Source organism: Lonchura striata, chromosome 15 (genome assembly GCF_050655825.1).
Source record: "Lonchura striata isolate lonStrDom1 chromosome 15, ASM5065582v1, whole genome shotgun sequence".
Classification (NCBI taxonomy): Eukaryota; Metazoa; Chordata; class Aves; order Passeriformes; family Estrildidae; genus Lonchura; species Lonchura striata.
In genome coordinates this window covers 14,143,567-14,158,341 of record NC_140717.1, presented here as the reverse complement: position 1 = coordinate 14,158,341, position 14,775 = coordinate 14,143,567, and the positions used below count along the sequence as shown (strand labels likewise).

Genomic DNA, 14,775 nt, shown 5'->3' with positions numbered 1-14,775 from the left:
TGGAATATACACTAATTTAAAAGGCAACAGCTTCTGGCAACTCTGTGTATATTTTTAACATGTTGAGTACTTACAGATACAGAAGGAGATGACAAGCACCATCCTTCAGAAATTCAGGAAAAAGAGGAACTACTGTGGCTGCACTTTGGTCATTTACTAACTGCGACTCTTCAACTTTCTTTTATTAAATTACACAAACTCAGATACAGTGTATTTGCTCCAGAAAATTTTAGACCAGAAAATACAGTGGAAGTGAACAAAGATCATTTCTGCTCCCAAATGTGTTTCTATTAAAAAAATACATTATTTACAACCAGTTTATCCCAATTTTTCAGGCTAACTTCATACAAAACTTGTAAGAAGTAGGGCCATGCTATTCTAAATTTCTCTTTCAAATATCACTTTAACCCAGCAAACAAAAAACTAAATCAAAGTGTATCTAATCTATTAAGATAGCCCCTGGTTACAGATTTAGAGTGTACCCTGCAATTAACTCCAGCTTCTACAACAATATGATAATCCATTTAAAGGCAGGCAAACTGAAAAGCCATGTGAGGACAGCATCTGGATGTCTGTCACTTCATCAGTTCTAAGATTCTGTAGCTTAGTAACCATCACACACTACAGCTCAAGCAAATTTAAGGCACATTTTCTAAATCTGTGACCCTAAAATCCCTAAGAGCTCCTGTTCATTGTACAGGACCTTTTCCACCATCTCTGCTGAAGTAAACATGGAGGAAAGTCCTTTAACAAAATGCAGTTAAGAAATTAATATCTGCATGTATCAATAGCAACCTAACAATTCCTACAATGAAGTCATCTCTGTGTCAGACCCACACACAGCTATTTCAAATTAGCAAAGCTGTTACAGCATTAAATACAACTATTTGGCAAGGGACGACTTGTAGAAATTTGTTCACTCTTACTTATCAGCACAAGGGAGAAACCAATCACCTGGTTGTTTATGCCACAGGGTTGAAGGAGATTTGCCTGGACACACAAATGTCATTGGCACTTGGCCAGGAATTCCAGAGCCAGATATGTATCCCAGCATGAAGGGCTCTGTCACTTCCCTACATGGCCATATTTTGCAAACAACATGTCAAAGGCCATCATAGTCCTGCTGCACTTGAGGCACAGCCATGCACAGAGTCTCTCTCACCTCCAAGTCTTGACACCAGTGCTGGGACATGATGCATTTATTTGGCTCTTCTCTACTTGCTCTGTGGCTTTTCTCAGTTAAATTACAATTAAAACTCATCATTGTCTAGCTACAAGAATTTATTATTTCAATGTCAGAAGTTGTGTTACACTGAAGCACTGATTTCTCCATTAAACATCCACGTGACTTATAATCAACTGCAGCTTCAAGTGAACGTAATTTAAGTGTATTGTTTGATCCACAAATTTAAGTGAGTATTTTACCCAGAAAAGTTTCTACAATCCAGCAACAAGCCAGACCACCTATCTTAAAGGACAATCATAAAACTTGGATATTTTTGGGGTTTCTACATGAGCATACTGGCTTAAGCTTGCCCTTATCTTAAAAAAAGATAAATTCTACATAGGCTGAGCTATCATTGTTCTACAAGCAGATATTAATAATGCAATAGTAACCCTATGATAAAGAGGACACTATGCTAGTTAAAGGCAGTCTGGTGTTACAGGCACATTGGTTATTCCCAGTTTGTTTCTCTCCCTCAGACATAGGCTTTTTAAACAGGGTAATTGATTTTATTGGTACTGACAATATACAGCAGGTAAGTAAAAGCCCACACATCCCCCAGGTGTTCTCATACAGAATAAAGGCAAAGCTAAATTTGAAGATAAAAACACAATCTGTGCCCTTCTGAAATGGCAATGACTCAAGGAGAAAGTGTTCTGTGCTCTGTATACATGCCAGAGCACCAAAATCCAGCATTTCCCCTCAGTGATACACCAAACCAGTGCAAAACACACAGTCATCAAGTCCCAGTTCTACCAACTCTGCTTTAAAGTACCAAAAAACACAACCCCAGTGTATTCCCATGATGAAAACTCCTTCCAAAACCACCATTCCATTGCTGACATTTAAAAACAGGATAAGGATTTGACCCAGCCATCTACTGCAGTCTGTAACTGATAGAGTTCTGTTTGCCTCAAAAGGACAAGTCAAACGCAGCAGAAACAACCCCCCTTGCAGAGCACACAGCTCTGGCCATGCAGAGCAGGAGCAGTGAGGCAGAGCACAGTCACTGACAAGGCATCACAGTGCACCCTTCATTTCACTATCACCACTTTGGATTTGGACTTGTAGCTGAACCATCCTGTGCACAAAACAAGGGCTTGAGACAGAAAGTTTCTCAAGGAATGAAAGCTGGGCAGGCAGCCAGCACCAACTTCATTCTGAGTGCACACTCTCTTTGCCTGCTAATTAAAACAGGAGGATAGTTGAGTTTAAGGGTATATATTTATCTCCTCTTGAGACAGCTACCACCTCTAAAATCAAAGTGACACAAGTGCAAAGTAAGTTTGATGTACACCCTGCATTGTTCCCAAAGGAAAAATCACTCTGTTAACAGTCGATAATGACCTACAAAATCTGAACATGTAACACTCCTGACACTCAGCAAGAGCCACCTAGTTTTATCTGGGAAGGAACAGTCAAGCCCAGTTCAGAGAAAATTTATTACTATGGCATTATCACCAAAATTATGGAGTTTTAGCTAGAAGTATATAACCATTCTATTTTTGCACTCCTTCCAGACAAAGACACAGCTTTTAGAGCAAAACTAAGATATTACAAAGCTCTAGGCAAAAGTCCAGGCTTTTAAGACTGGCACTTCAAAAGCCTACCCAGGAGAAACAGGGCGCACTACTCTGCATAGCTTATGTATCTGAGATCTATACAGCGAATTGTCAGAAGCAGCAATAAATAATTGTGGAAGATGAGAAAAAAGTGAAGTCACATGCCAGTCACACTTGCTGAGAGGACAGAAGACATTTGTGAAGAGAAGTTCAAAGGCACTGCTACTACAAGCCCAAGAGCTGGAGAAACACATTCAGATGAAATAACAGACTGTGACCAAAAAAAAAAAAATCTCTGTGCTCCCAAACCCAAGGAAACTGCAGACATTTTAACACCAGGAACAAATATCTATTTTGTGACAGAAAAGCAGACAAACTTTCAGACACTCTTAAACCAGACACTAGAAAACAAAATTTTAAATTTGTGACAAGTGTTAAAACCACAATTCCAATTAAGATGCCTTCAGTTTCAGACCTACCAATTAAACTAAGTGGCAATTTGAAGAACAATCCCCTCCGTACAAATGCACATTTAAGGTAATTACAGATGAACAGGAGCAAGATGGTTCTTAAGAGAAGCATCTGCTTACGAGTGTTTGAAAACTCCCCCCAGGGCCTCAAATCACTAAGACAAAGCCCCACAACAATTTTACATTAATATGCTAATGCCTGTATGCACCACATAAGTGGGTCTTACCTGCCACTTCCACGATATCACCTGGGACAATGTCTCTTGCTTTAATCCTCTGGACACTTTTTCGGTCCTGTCGATACACTTTGCCCATCTCTGGCTCATATTCTTTAAGAGCCTCAATAGCATTTTCAGCATTTCTTTCCTAAAAGACAGCAAAAATATGTAATTTTGAAAGCCTCAAGGAAAATAAGCCTGTCAGATCCAATTTTCCAAAAGCATTATCATATGAATGCTACCAACTCAGCTCAGCTATATTTCTTCATACAGAACATTTTGTCCCCTCCCCTTAGGAGATTGCTGACTGGAAATTATTAGTGTAATTCAGGTGTTTTTGGGCCTTCAGAACACAGAAATTATTTATTTCAACGCTGCAGCATTATCCATCAGGAATCTCCACTGTGTTGTTGCAAGGAGGCCACACAAAGAGTTCCATGTCACATATGGATGCTTTTTGACATTAAAAAAGCACTAATCACAATTAAGATTTGTGGATGTAGGTGTTGGCTGTACTTGGACTGGAGCAGCTTACACTCAGCCTGGAGTGGACCAGCACTGTTGAATTTCATTTACTGACACAAATCAAGGATCAAGTTATGATGAAGCCAACTTATTATCAACTTTATTTCAGTAAATCAAGTCATGCTGAAGTGAAATTAAAGCATACACTAGAAACTTCCCCAGGATCTCCAAACAATTTTCAAACTCTGATTAATCCCCACACAGCAAAACCTTTTGATTTCCACCAACACATCAGCTTTCCTATCTCAGCTGCAGCCCTCTCACTGAGCTCTAGCAGAGATTGGTATCAGTATTGTGATGCCACCTGGATAAAGAACAACTGCAGAAACCAGCAGCTTATCAGTGCTCCTTCTCCAGCTCTTGGAGAAAGAACTTATTTTCCATTTCCCTGCCTATTGACAAGAACAAACGTCACTTAGCCCTGATAATTATAGATAATGGTAGAGTGCACAGAGTTTTTAGAACATCTGCCCTTCAAATATACATCAGCCTTTCCTGATAATAAAAAATTCCTCCTTGCATGTCAAAGCAGAAACAAAACCATCAGAAATTCAAAAGTTGAGGAACTCGCTAGTTCCTTGTAAAAGTGCAGCTGAAAATTACTGTTACCAAAACTACCTTAAGGAAGTAACATTTACATGGCACAACTTAGGGTCTGGCAGGGCAGACAGCAGCAGCACAGAGCCATAAAACTACAAGTAATATCAGCCCCATATTCCACCAGGTGACTTAATTCTGCTCCTCCGCACTAGAACACAAACAGTGCTTTTCTGTGGACTACGTGTCACTGTGAGGCAAAACCTTAAAGTCCCACAAAATTAAGGTTACTTCAACAGAACTTTTTCTTCAAAAAGGAGAAATAAAAATTCAATGTGAATTTTGGCCAGGTAGCCAAGAAGGCCAATGGCACAAGGCTTGGAGCAGAAATAGTGCAGCCACTAAGATCAGAGCTCAGGGGATGGGCACTGCTGAGGTATCTCCAGTTCTGGGGGCAGTTTTGGGCCCCTCTTGACAAGGACATGGAGGGGCTGGAACATGACCATGGAAGGAAACAGAGCTGGGGAAGGATCTGGAGCACCAGGAGCACCTGAGAGAGCTGGGGGGGAACTCAGCCTGGAGAAAAGGAGACTCAGGGGGGGACCTTGTCACTGTTTAGAAAAGCAACAGAACAAGAATAAACATTCAAGTTGCACCAGGAGAAATTCAGAATGGGTATTCGCAGCAATTTCTTCACAGAAATGGTTGTCAAGCATCTAAAACAGGCTGCTCAGGAAAGTGGATGAATCACCATGCCTGCAGGTATCTAAAATGTACATGTGGCCCTCAGGGACACGGTTTCATGGTGGCCTTGGCAGCGCTGGGTTAATAGTGTGACTTGATGATTTTAAAGATCTCCTCCACCCTCAACAATTCCATGATTCAGCTCATGCAGCCAACTCAGAGTGCTAGACTGAGTCTTTTTGCTGCAGTTTGCCTGAAGTTATGGTAGCCAGACTACCCTGCAGGCACTGGAGCGCTGGCAGGTGCTCCTGGGGAAAGGTGCACGTGAGAGGAAAGGCTGAGGGGGCAGAGCTGTGACTCAGTGCTCACATCTGGTACCTGTAGGAACAGATACATTCATGGGTGGAGACTGTGTACTGTGGCTGATTTTCCATGCCCATTAGATCAAGGGAATGACTCACTGCATCTGGGCAGTAACTCTCTTTCACAATGAAGTTCCATCTATATAATATACATAGAGGTATTCTTTGCATACTGCGACATCAGAAAAAAACCCTGATTATTTCCTACAACAGAGGAACAGCTACACAAGAAAAATCCTCAAACTGCACAAACAGCTTTAGCTTCCATGCTTAAAATTAGTACCTGCAGAACTGCAACTCAAGAGTTTTAAGTTAAACATTAACTCTTGCACAATTACTTTATGCAGACTTGAATATAAAATGTCATTTAAGGGGGCAGTGCTGTCACCCCTTGACCAACATTATCTCTTCCCTGCAATCCTGCTCCAGCAGGGTGGGCAGCAAGCTGAGTACTGCTAAAAACTGAATTTTGAGGTACACTCTTCAGCCAGCTCACTTGGGATAGCACAAAGCAGAGCACAGGAACGGGCAGCAATGCCACTCAAGGCCACTTCTTCCAGCAGGCAGGGTCCTCTCTAATATGTTGTAATCTATTAACAAGACTCCTCCTCTTAATTGTTGTTATTTTGACCAGTTTGATGTTTTTTAAAGCATGAAGCCTCATGCACTAAGAGAGCAAGTAATTATACCAAGCTAGCACCCTCCCTTACAAAAAATCCCAACCAAACCAACCAATCATACAAAGAACTTACCATAAAAACCCAAAAACATTTTTTATATGCAGGAAAAAAAACCTCTAACAAAACATCCACTGTCTAAAGTGATCAAATTAGCAAAGTGAAGTGATGTGAACATTTTTGTTTTGGCATCTCATGAAGTGTGATTTTATGTTATGGTACTACTGTCTATATGATTTATAAAAAGGCATCAAATTAATGTCACAGCTGACAGTGTATGAAAAGTTTTATGGTATTTAAATGTTTTCTTTAGAAACTTGTGCCTTTTGACGGACTTTAAATGTACACTTAATAGGTACTATAGTAATTGAATAGGGAGAATTAATACTGTATTAATAATTTACTAAAACACAACAGTTGTCTCAAGAGGAAACAGAAAAGAAACAAGATTACAAGTGCTCCATCCTTTGTTCCTTAGTCAGGAAAAAACCCAAGCAAACCACTCCAATTGTTCTTAGCTTTGCAAGGCCTGATTTATTGCCTGAATTCAGGGCTTTACTCTGGCCTGTCTCGTTCATGTGCTCAGCAGTGTGTGGCCAAACACACTGATGGGCATTTTGCCTTTCTGGCAACACTTCTGAAGCTTTCATTTTACCTTTAAGTCAACACTTTCTGTTGAGAAGCTTTATGGTTTGCTGACTCTCAGGAATCTGAAGTTAGCATTACATCCTACTTGCTTTGTAAGAACACCCAACACTACAGGGTACAGTGCTTCTTCCTAAAACATAAAACCCCAAAACATTTGTGATTTGATGCTGTAAAACTCTGCGTACCTGCCACACTCCCACAATTGCATTGGCTACTAATATGAGTAAAATTACAAAAGGTTCTACAAATGCTGTGATTGTTTCTTCACCTTCTTCAAACCAGGCCAGGACCTGCAAGAGAAACACAGTGATTTAAATTCCTGATTTACACAGACACCTTGCAAACTTTATGCCTGTTAAGTCTCAGCTGCTTAGACTTCAGCAGTTTTGGAAACCCCTCAGTCTACCAAGTCTGTAGCTTTGTAATTCATGAATGAGTTGGCAAAACACAATGGAAAAGGAGAAAGAATCTTTACTAAAGCAGTACAAAGTTCACTTTAGAGGCTGCTCTTCTTTTAAAGGAATAAGCTATTTATCTGGGAAACAATTGCTACTGTTGCTTCAGAAGTGAAAGCAGAAGTTGTGACAATCGTTATGACAATGAAAAAAATTACTTAATTACTGTATAAAACAGGACATAGATTAGTTTGACTGCCTAAAATGCTAAAAACTTGCCAGAATCTGAATTTTAAGCAAGTTAATTGCCTTTACCAGTAACTTAGCCACACAAATGGAAACAGCTTTACAAGTTTTCCGTGAGTAGGTACAAAAACCAATCATCTACTTATTTAAACACAAGTGGTGCCATATTGAAGCATCCAGGTGAATGGTATAGTTATATCTGAAGCTGGATTGTAAACCCAGTAGCTGATAAAACTCAAAATTGGATTTTAAAAGATAAATCAAACTTGAGGACTTGCATATAAGGCTCCACACAGATTTTGTTTTAATTAATTTCTTTTAAAAGTGCACTCCAGCGTTAGGTATCTGTCATTCATTTGAATTGAACGTGTTAGGGTCTCTGCAGAGTGCTGGAGTCACTGATGAAAAGTCAAGTTAACATGACCAGAGAGGAAGAGCATTTTCGTCTACATGTTGAGCAACAGGAAGCCTGGAAAGTGACAGTAAATAGGAACAACGTGTTGAGATAATTAGGGCTGGTAGTCAGGCAACAGCACTCTGAATCACTAGAAGACTGCAGCGAGCAAACTGTTACTAAAGCAAGCCCATGATTCCACCAACATGCTGCTCCGAGCTATTGCTCAATTGTGAGACACTCCAGGATGTCAAAAGGAAGGAGCAGCAGCATGAAAGCCTCAAGCAGAAAACAGACTGTCAAGCAAATCCAAGGCAACAAGAAATTTTTATTACAAAGGGATGAACCTGTAAGATGCGGGTTGTGATTAAAACGACTGCAACATTCCAACTGGTAACACAACACTTCGAGGGTCTGTGTAATCCCCCTGCAGAACAGATTGAGTTGGGATCTCTCCAATCCCTGGAACAGCTCCTGCTCTGTGGGGACAGTGGGACAGGCCCTGCTGTCCCTGCTCAGCCCACACACATCCCTGTGTCACGGGCAGCCTCCCCTCTGCACCAGAGCTGCTGCTGCCCGTGGAGCTACAGCAGAGGCCAAGGGGCATTTCCAGATCTCTCTGTACACAAGGTCACACGCTGCCATCAGAATCTCTTTCCTCCCTCCCGTTCTTTATTGGAATTCTGTAGAGCCCACTCTGCTTCCAAACAAAGCAAATAAATTCAATTATGTCGTGATGTGCTTATCTGAGCAGGCACCTACAAAGTTAACTGGAATAAAACATCTGCTTTACACAATGTTAAACCAGAATCTTTTCTGATTTAAGACCATGTGTGCTGTAAAATAACATTGAGAAAGGCCACAACTTCCAGATGTAAGGAAAAGGAGCTACAAGGACAGCAAGATCCAAGTATGTCAAGGAGACCCAAAATTAAGTTTTCAAGGATCCTTTCTTTCAATAAGCCATTATTTCAAAAAGAGTAGATGAACTCAAATTAGAGATCCTGAGAGTATAAAGCCTGAAGGTTTAAATCTTCACTGCTGGCTTTTTTGGTGAAACTATCAATCTGTGACAAGACTAAAGTGAACTATCTTGTTAACCCTGGAAGCCAGCAATACACATTTCTCGCTCCAGAAGTTTCTACACAATTATTATCACTGGAACAATCCAAGCTCTAGTTCTAGAACAATTTAGTAAACACAGACATAAAATAACCCAATACATTGCAACTTCTTGTTTTTGCTATAGCAGACTACAGCTATATTAACACTTCACTTAGGATATTTGTGATACACAACACATTCTGTAACAGACACCATTTATTATTTGATAGCAGCCTGAAGTAAAAAAACAAAACAAAGGCAAGAAAAACAAAGAGGAAGTAGAACAAGCAATAACAAATATTTAGCTCTGCATTTTCAGTAACAATAGACCATATGTCAAGGCCTGGTAAAGACTAGACAATTTTTGTCCAAGTCACCGAGTCCCTGTCAGAAAGTTTCCACTAGCACACTTTTAAGACCCTAGAGAGTTTTACAGTGAGAGATCTCCTTTTTTATTTCCAATTTCTACTCAGAAGGGCCCCACCATGTTTCAGCCTAATCACTTAAAACTTACATGTAGAATAGCTTCACTTCCAGGTCATTGATCTCCAATGCTCTGGTCAGGCACTACTGTCAATAGGTAAAGTCACCATGTATTTTAAGAAAGAGTAGGAAGAATAAGAAAAGAGTAAGATAATTGCTTAAGAGAAATGCAAGCCTAAAAATATAAGGGAAATAATAGCAAGACATGAAAGCCCCTTATCAACAGCTAACACAAGCAACTTAAAGGACAACTTTAATTCAGCATATCTGCTTCAGGGCTGCCAGAGCTATGGCTTGCAGAGCCTATTTTAAACAAAGCCTAATGGGGTGGACCTGCAAAACTCTGAGGCAAAAGATACACAATGACAGGCAAACAGCACTTTTATTTGTAAAAAGGGGACAGAGGTACAATGCCAAAGTCAGCCAGCAATGAGGTGAGCGCTGATGGAAGCGGCTGAAACAGCACAAGTGCCCTTGCAGCTTTTTCCATTTCTACAAGTGAAGGATCTCTATTGTCAGGGAAGTTATGGAGACAAGTTACCTCAGATGACTATGCATCATTAAGTAATAACAATTGAATTGGAGACTGGGAGTTTGGAGACAGAATTGTGTTGCCCAGCAGGCTGGACCCGCTCACCACTAACAGAGGAAAAGCAAATACTTTGTTGTCAGCAACCAAACAGGGATTTTTGTTTGGTTTTCATTTTGACAACGGAAACGTATCAACTGAGTATCAACTCCTGCTCAGAAACTCCTCTTTCAGTGATTTCTCCTTTCAGTACAAGTTAATTTAAAAGTAAGCAGATGCAAAACTATTTCAGTAGTCCTGTTCCATCCATGTCAGTTATACTGAACACCAGGTAACATTAAAGAAAAACCTCCCAATTTTAGTTTCATAATTCAGGAGAGAATTTTGTCTGCTACACAAAGAGGTCAGAGGAAAAAATCTCAAATACAAACCAACCTCTTGACCACATGTATAAGCGCAAAATTAAGAATTTTACTGAGTTCACAGATTGTAAGCACCCATCAATGTCATGCTGTATTTCTGAAAATAAATATATTATTATAGCAATAAGAGGAAAAAAAGATACCTGTCACCCACAGTTTAATTTTTGCAACATAAAATGGAATCACAATGACTTCTCACATTTTTATCACCCCTACCCTCATGCTAACGAGCAATCTAAGTTTAGCTAAAAGCATGTCAGTGTCACGTTCTTCAGCAACCCTTATCTTGTGCCACACACTCACTGCTGCTGACCTTAACAGGTAGCTTTTGGGGTGATTTCAGGGCAAAGCCTGCAACACTGCTACTGACATATCCTACTTCTCCAAGGGGACCTTTGCTCACCTTTTACCACAAGCTAGGTTGTACTCATGCTAATTCACAGGCTAGTACAATCTCTTGGCTAAAGCACAGCGTATTGTTTTAATCTAAACACAGATATCTAACACTATTAGAAAACATTCTCAGGACATTCACTTCTAAGTCAGCTTAGGAATTAAAGGAATAACCGAGGGGAGGGAATGCTCTTAGGATGCTGTACAAATACTTCAAGTTTTGGTAGTTTATAGCCTACGCTGCACCTTGTAGGAGGAAATCCACTGTGTGATGCAGAGTTAAGACTGCAGAGTTCAGCACACACCACTGCTTAAAGCAGCCACACTTCACCAAGGAATTATTCCACATCAGATGCAGTTCACATTTTGCAACCTGTCAAAATCATTTATACTGCAAAGCAAGCTGCTCTTTTCAGTAAACACTGTAGATGTGAGCACATGCTACACAAGTATCAAGAATTAAAAGCCATGAATACACTCCACAGGTTCATTTCTGCAGAGGCTTCACAGATCCAACAAAAGACCAAGACAAGTCTATGCAGAGATACATTTACTCACCATCAGAAATTATTTATACCGTTTCTCTTCAAAAGCCATACTTAAGGCTTTGACTAACCAGGCACATCCCCTGGAGCAGTTCTGACCTGGAATGTAGGACACAGGATCCACAGCCCACAAACACGCAGCATCTGACCTCGGCAATCAGCCTGGCTGACACAGATTGAGCTGCTGCTCTGAGGTATTTCACTGACACGTACCTGACAGGCAGTGTGGGAGCAGAGGGCACAAAAGGCACTCTGAACACAAGATTTTGTTCTACATCAGAGGGGATGTTTCTGCACAAAACCCAGTGCAGGTTACAGATGTGTGTTGCTGCGCAGGCAGCTCTAATGGCAAGAAACTAATATGATTTATGATTGTAACACAACCACCATAAAAACTCCCTCAACACCGGAAAACCAAAATTATCTATATACTTCGAGATCCTCTCTCTCATACCTCAATCTTAATTTTTCTAAACTGACAATGTGCAGCTGGTCAAGAACACCAGAACTTAGGTGATGTAATTACATCCTATTTTTGCAGTAATGCAATCCTTGTATCAACATATCCAGTGGTGCTTTACAGCTACTACAAAAGTCTGTATTATGCTTTCATCAAGAAAAAGTGTTAAAACCCAAGAAAAACAGATAACATGATCACCGTCTGAGCAAAGAAAACACCAGAAACAAACACAAAGGGGAAGAATTTTTAAAGTACCAAAATTATAATATATCTAGAGGGGTTTTACTTTTCACCAGAGAAACATCCTTACTTCTAACATCAATTTAGTGTGCCTCTGTAGCTCCAAAATAGAAGGCAGAAAAGGCAGGGCAGTAGCCCAAGGTCATGTACCATATCAGCTGAACAGAAGCAGAAAACCCAGATCTATCCCACAGTCCATTAGACTACAGTCTCTTCTTAATTAGATAGAAAAATTAACCATACTGAAAAAAGCAACTGAATTCAGCTACTAGTCAAGTTTTCCAAGAGGACTTAGCAGTGCATGTTCTATGACCTCTGTCAGTCTGGTCTCATACTTACTCAGACTCAGTAATCAAAGCTTGAGTTTGGGAAATCGGATTTTTCACTTACTTGTTTGTAATAAAAACAACTAATTTACTTTGGCATGGAAAGCTAACAAACTTCTGTGCTGTCATTTGTCTCATGAGATGACAGAAACACTCCTGACTTTTCAGGAACAAAAAGACATCCCCTTCTCACCCTCTGTGCGGAAAAGGGGAAAAAAGAAAAAAAAGCTTTTCAATGACTGTTTATTCAATTTTCAATAGCCAGCCTGATTCCCTCTCCAGGAAACAGAGGAGTGAGAGAAGCACATCTGCCTCCATGGTCAGGTCTGATGTCACTGAGGCACTGCTCAGCTGGTACTGGTGGATTACAGAAAGCCAGAGCCCTCTGGAAGGTGTCGGTGTGGGGAGAGCAGATCTCAGCACAGCACAAACTGCAGCACCAGGGCAACCCTTCCCCCACCACACAACAGCTCCAGAGCACATTCTCCTCTGCCCATCCTAATTAGCTTGCCCTTAGCTAAAGAGTCACCACAATTTCCACTCCCCCCAAGAGCTGCAGCATTTACTTTTTTTCAAGTAGTTAATTACAACTCCAGGGCAAAGTCTACTGTAAACTTTTACTCCCTACCTAAACAATTTAAAATTCTGCAAGCTTTTGTTTCTGTTGTCCAGCCTTCACCTTCCTTCTCTGAGTCTTCATTTTCCAGTTTTTCAGCAAGCGCATACCATTTAGACATAATGTGATTGCCTAATCATGCTTTTTTTTTAGGAAAAAAAAAGTTAAAAATGTTCTTGTTCTTTTAGTCCTGCATGCAAAGCAAGATGTCCATTTAATGACTTGACTATCCAAAGGTCAGTTACCAAATTTGGTCAACAATGGTGCCATCACAGCCGTCAACATTCTTGTCACTGTCAAAAGCAACAACTGTCACCTTGCTATTATCAGAAAAGGAAGGCAACTGGAATATTCGCCATGTAGATTCTATTTACAGTTTGCCTTGCATCCAAAAACATCTTCCAACGATTATACATCGAGCTTGATAAAGATTAACCCAAAGGCAAGAAGAATGTCCAGTTAAACGCTTACTTACTCAAGGTTAGTTTTAAAAGCCAACAGCAGCATTGGGAAATCCCACCTCAAAGAAACACACTGGATTGAATGAGAAGCACTTTTTAAAATACCTGTCTGGTGTAGTTATGTACTTATGACTCATGCAATGAAAGACTCCCCAGAATTTTTGTTGGCCAGCACACAGAAACCTCGTCACAAGGAACTAGTTTAAGAGACAGCAATCTTGCATCTATCCAGCAAAAAAGAATAAATTCAGTATGTACAGGTCATATACACTGGAATATGTCTCTCTGCCATACAGAGCCCTAGGAAATAAAAAAAAAAGAAACAAATCATACTTACAAAAGATATGCAAGCGGCCAGCAACAAAATTCTAACAAGTAAGTCTTCAAATTGTTCAATCACAAGCTCGAGTAAGGTTTTTCCTGCAATATGTAACAAAGCCATTGAGTCACGCACATTTACAGAAATGAATTATCAACAAGAATTAGCAGAAGATTTCATAATCATACTCACCTTCCTCTGCCGGCAGCTCTGTCAGTGGAAGATTTTTCCAGGAAGCATGTGAAAGAAAAGAAATCATCGAAGAAACACATTAGAGAATTATCAGGCATCCACACCAGATATTCCTAAATTGCACGCTCAGCTGGGTTGGATTTGACAGACACACTGAAATCCCCACTAAGGCTGCTCTTTTCACCAGCGGGTGTGAATGGGCCTGAGAGTTTTGTATTTTAAGACACATAAAGGTTCGCAGGAAGGTGCCAAGGGTCATAATTCAGCCAAGTCATCACTCCAGCCAGCTGTGGGACTTCTACTGCTCCTGCACACAAAGGGTCAAAGGCTCAAAACGCTCTTCAAATGCTTTCTGACAAAGCTTTTCCTCCACATTCACTTCAAAAAAAAAAAAAAATTTCAGATTCTTTCCTCCATTTTAAGGGTATGTCCTTATTTCTGCTCTCCCCTTTATGTTCCTGCAACTAGATTTAGTAACCCAAGAGTCATAAAAGCAGTGTTAAAGCTAAAAAACCACCTCCACCGTGTCATCTTCTCATAGATTTTCATCTTTACACAACGGCAAGGGAGTTCAGAAGGGACTAAGACAGCCAAGAAGTGAGGATTATAAAAAATCGACTGATTTTGGTGTCCCGACTGGAGAGACTATAAATTAAGGGGCTGAAAGGCGCTAAAAAGCTGGGGAAAATGAAGGTCAAGGCGGGGGGGGTGGGGGAAAAAGAAAAAATAAAAAAAGGCAAAT

At 40.3% G+C, this 14,775-nt stretch overlaps 1 protein-coding gene across 3 annotated transcripts in view; it reads right to left on the bottom strand.

Moving 5' to 3' along the window:
- Nucleotides 1-14,775, bottom strand: part of ATP2A2 (ATPase sarcoplasmic/endoplasmic reticulum Ca2+ transporting 2) — a 42,539-nt gene that overhangs the window by 26,749 nt on the left and 1,015 nt on the right. For all 3 annotated transcript variants that reach the window (XR_002465638.3, XM_021532727.4, XM_021532729.3), the window contains exons 2-5: nucleotides 14,034-14,051; nucleotides 13,860-13,942; nucleotides 7,094-7,198; nucleotides 3,485-3,623 (exon numbers count right to left, since the gene is read on the bottom strand). Coding sequence is in view for 2 of the 3 variants with exons in the window: in XM_021532727.4 (XP_021388402.1) it covers nucleotides 3,485-3,623; nucleotides 7,094-7,198; nucleotides 13,860-13,942; nucleotides 14,034-14,051 (345 nt within the window). In the remaining variant the exon portion in view is untranslated. The remainder of the gene's footprint in view (nucleotides 1-3,484; nucleotides 3,624-7,093; nucleotides 7,199-13,859; nucleotides 13,943-14,033; nucleotides 14,052-14,775) is intronic.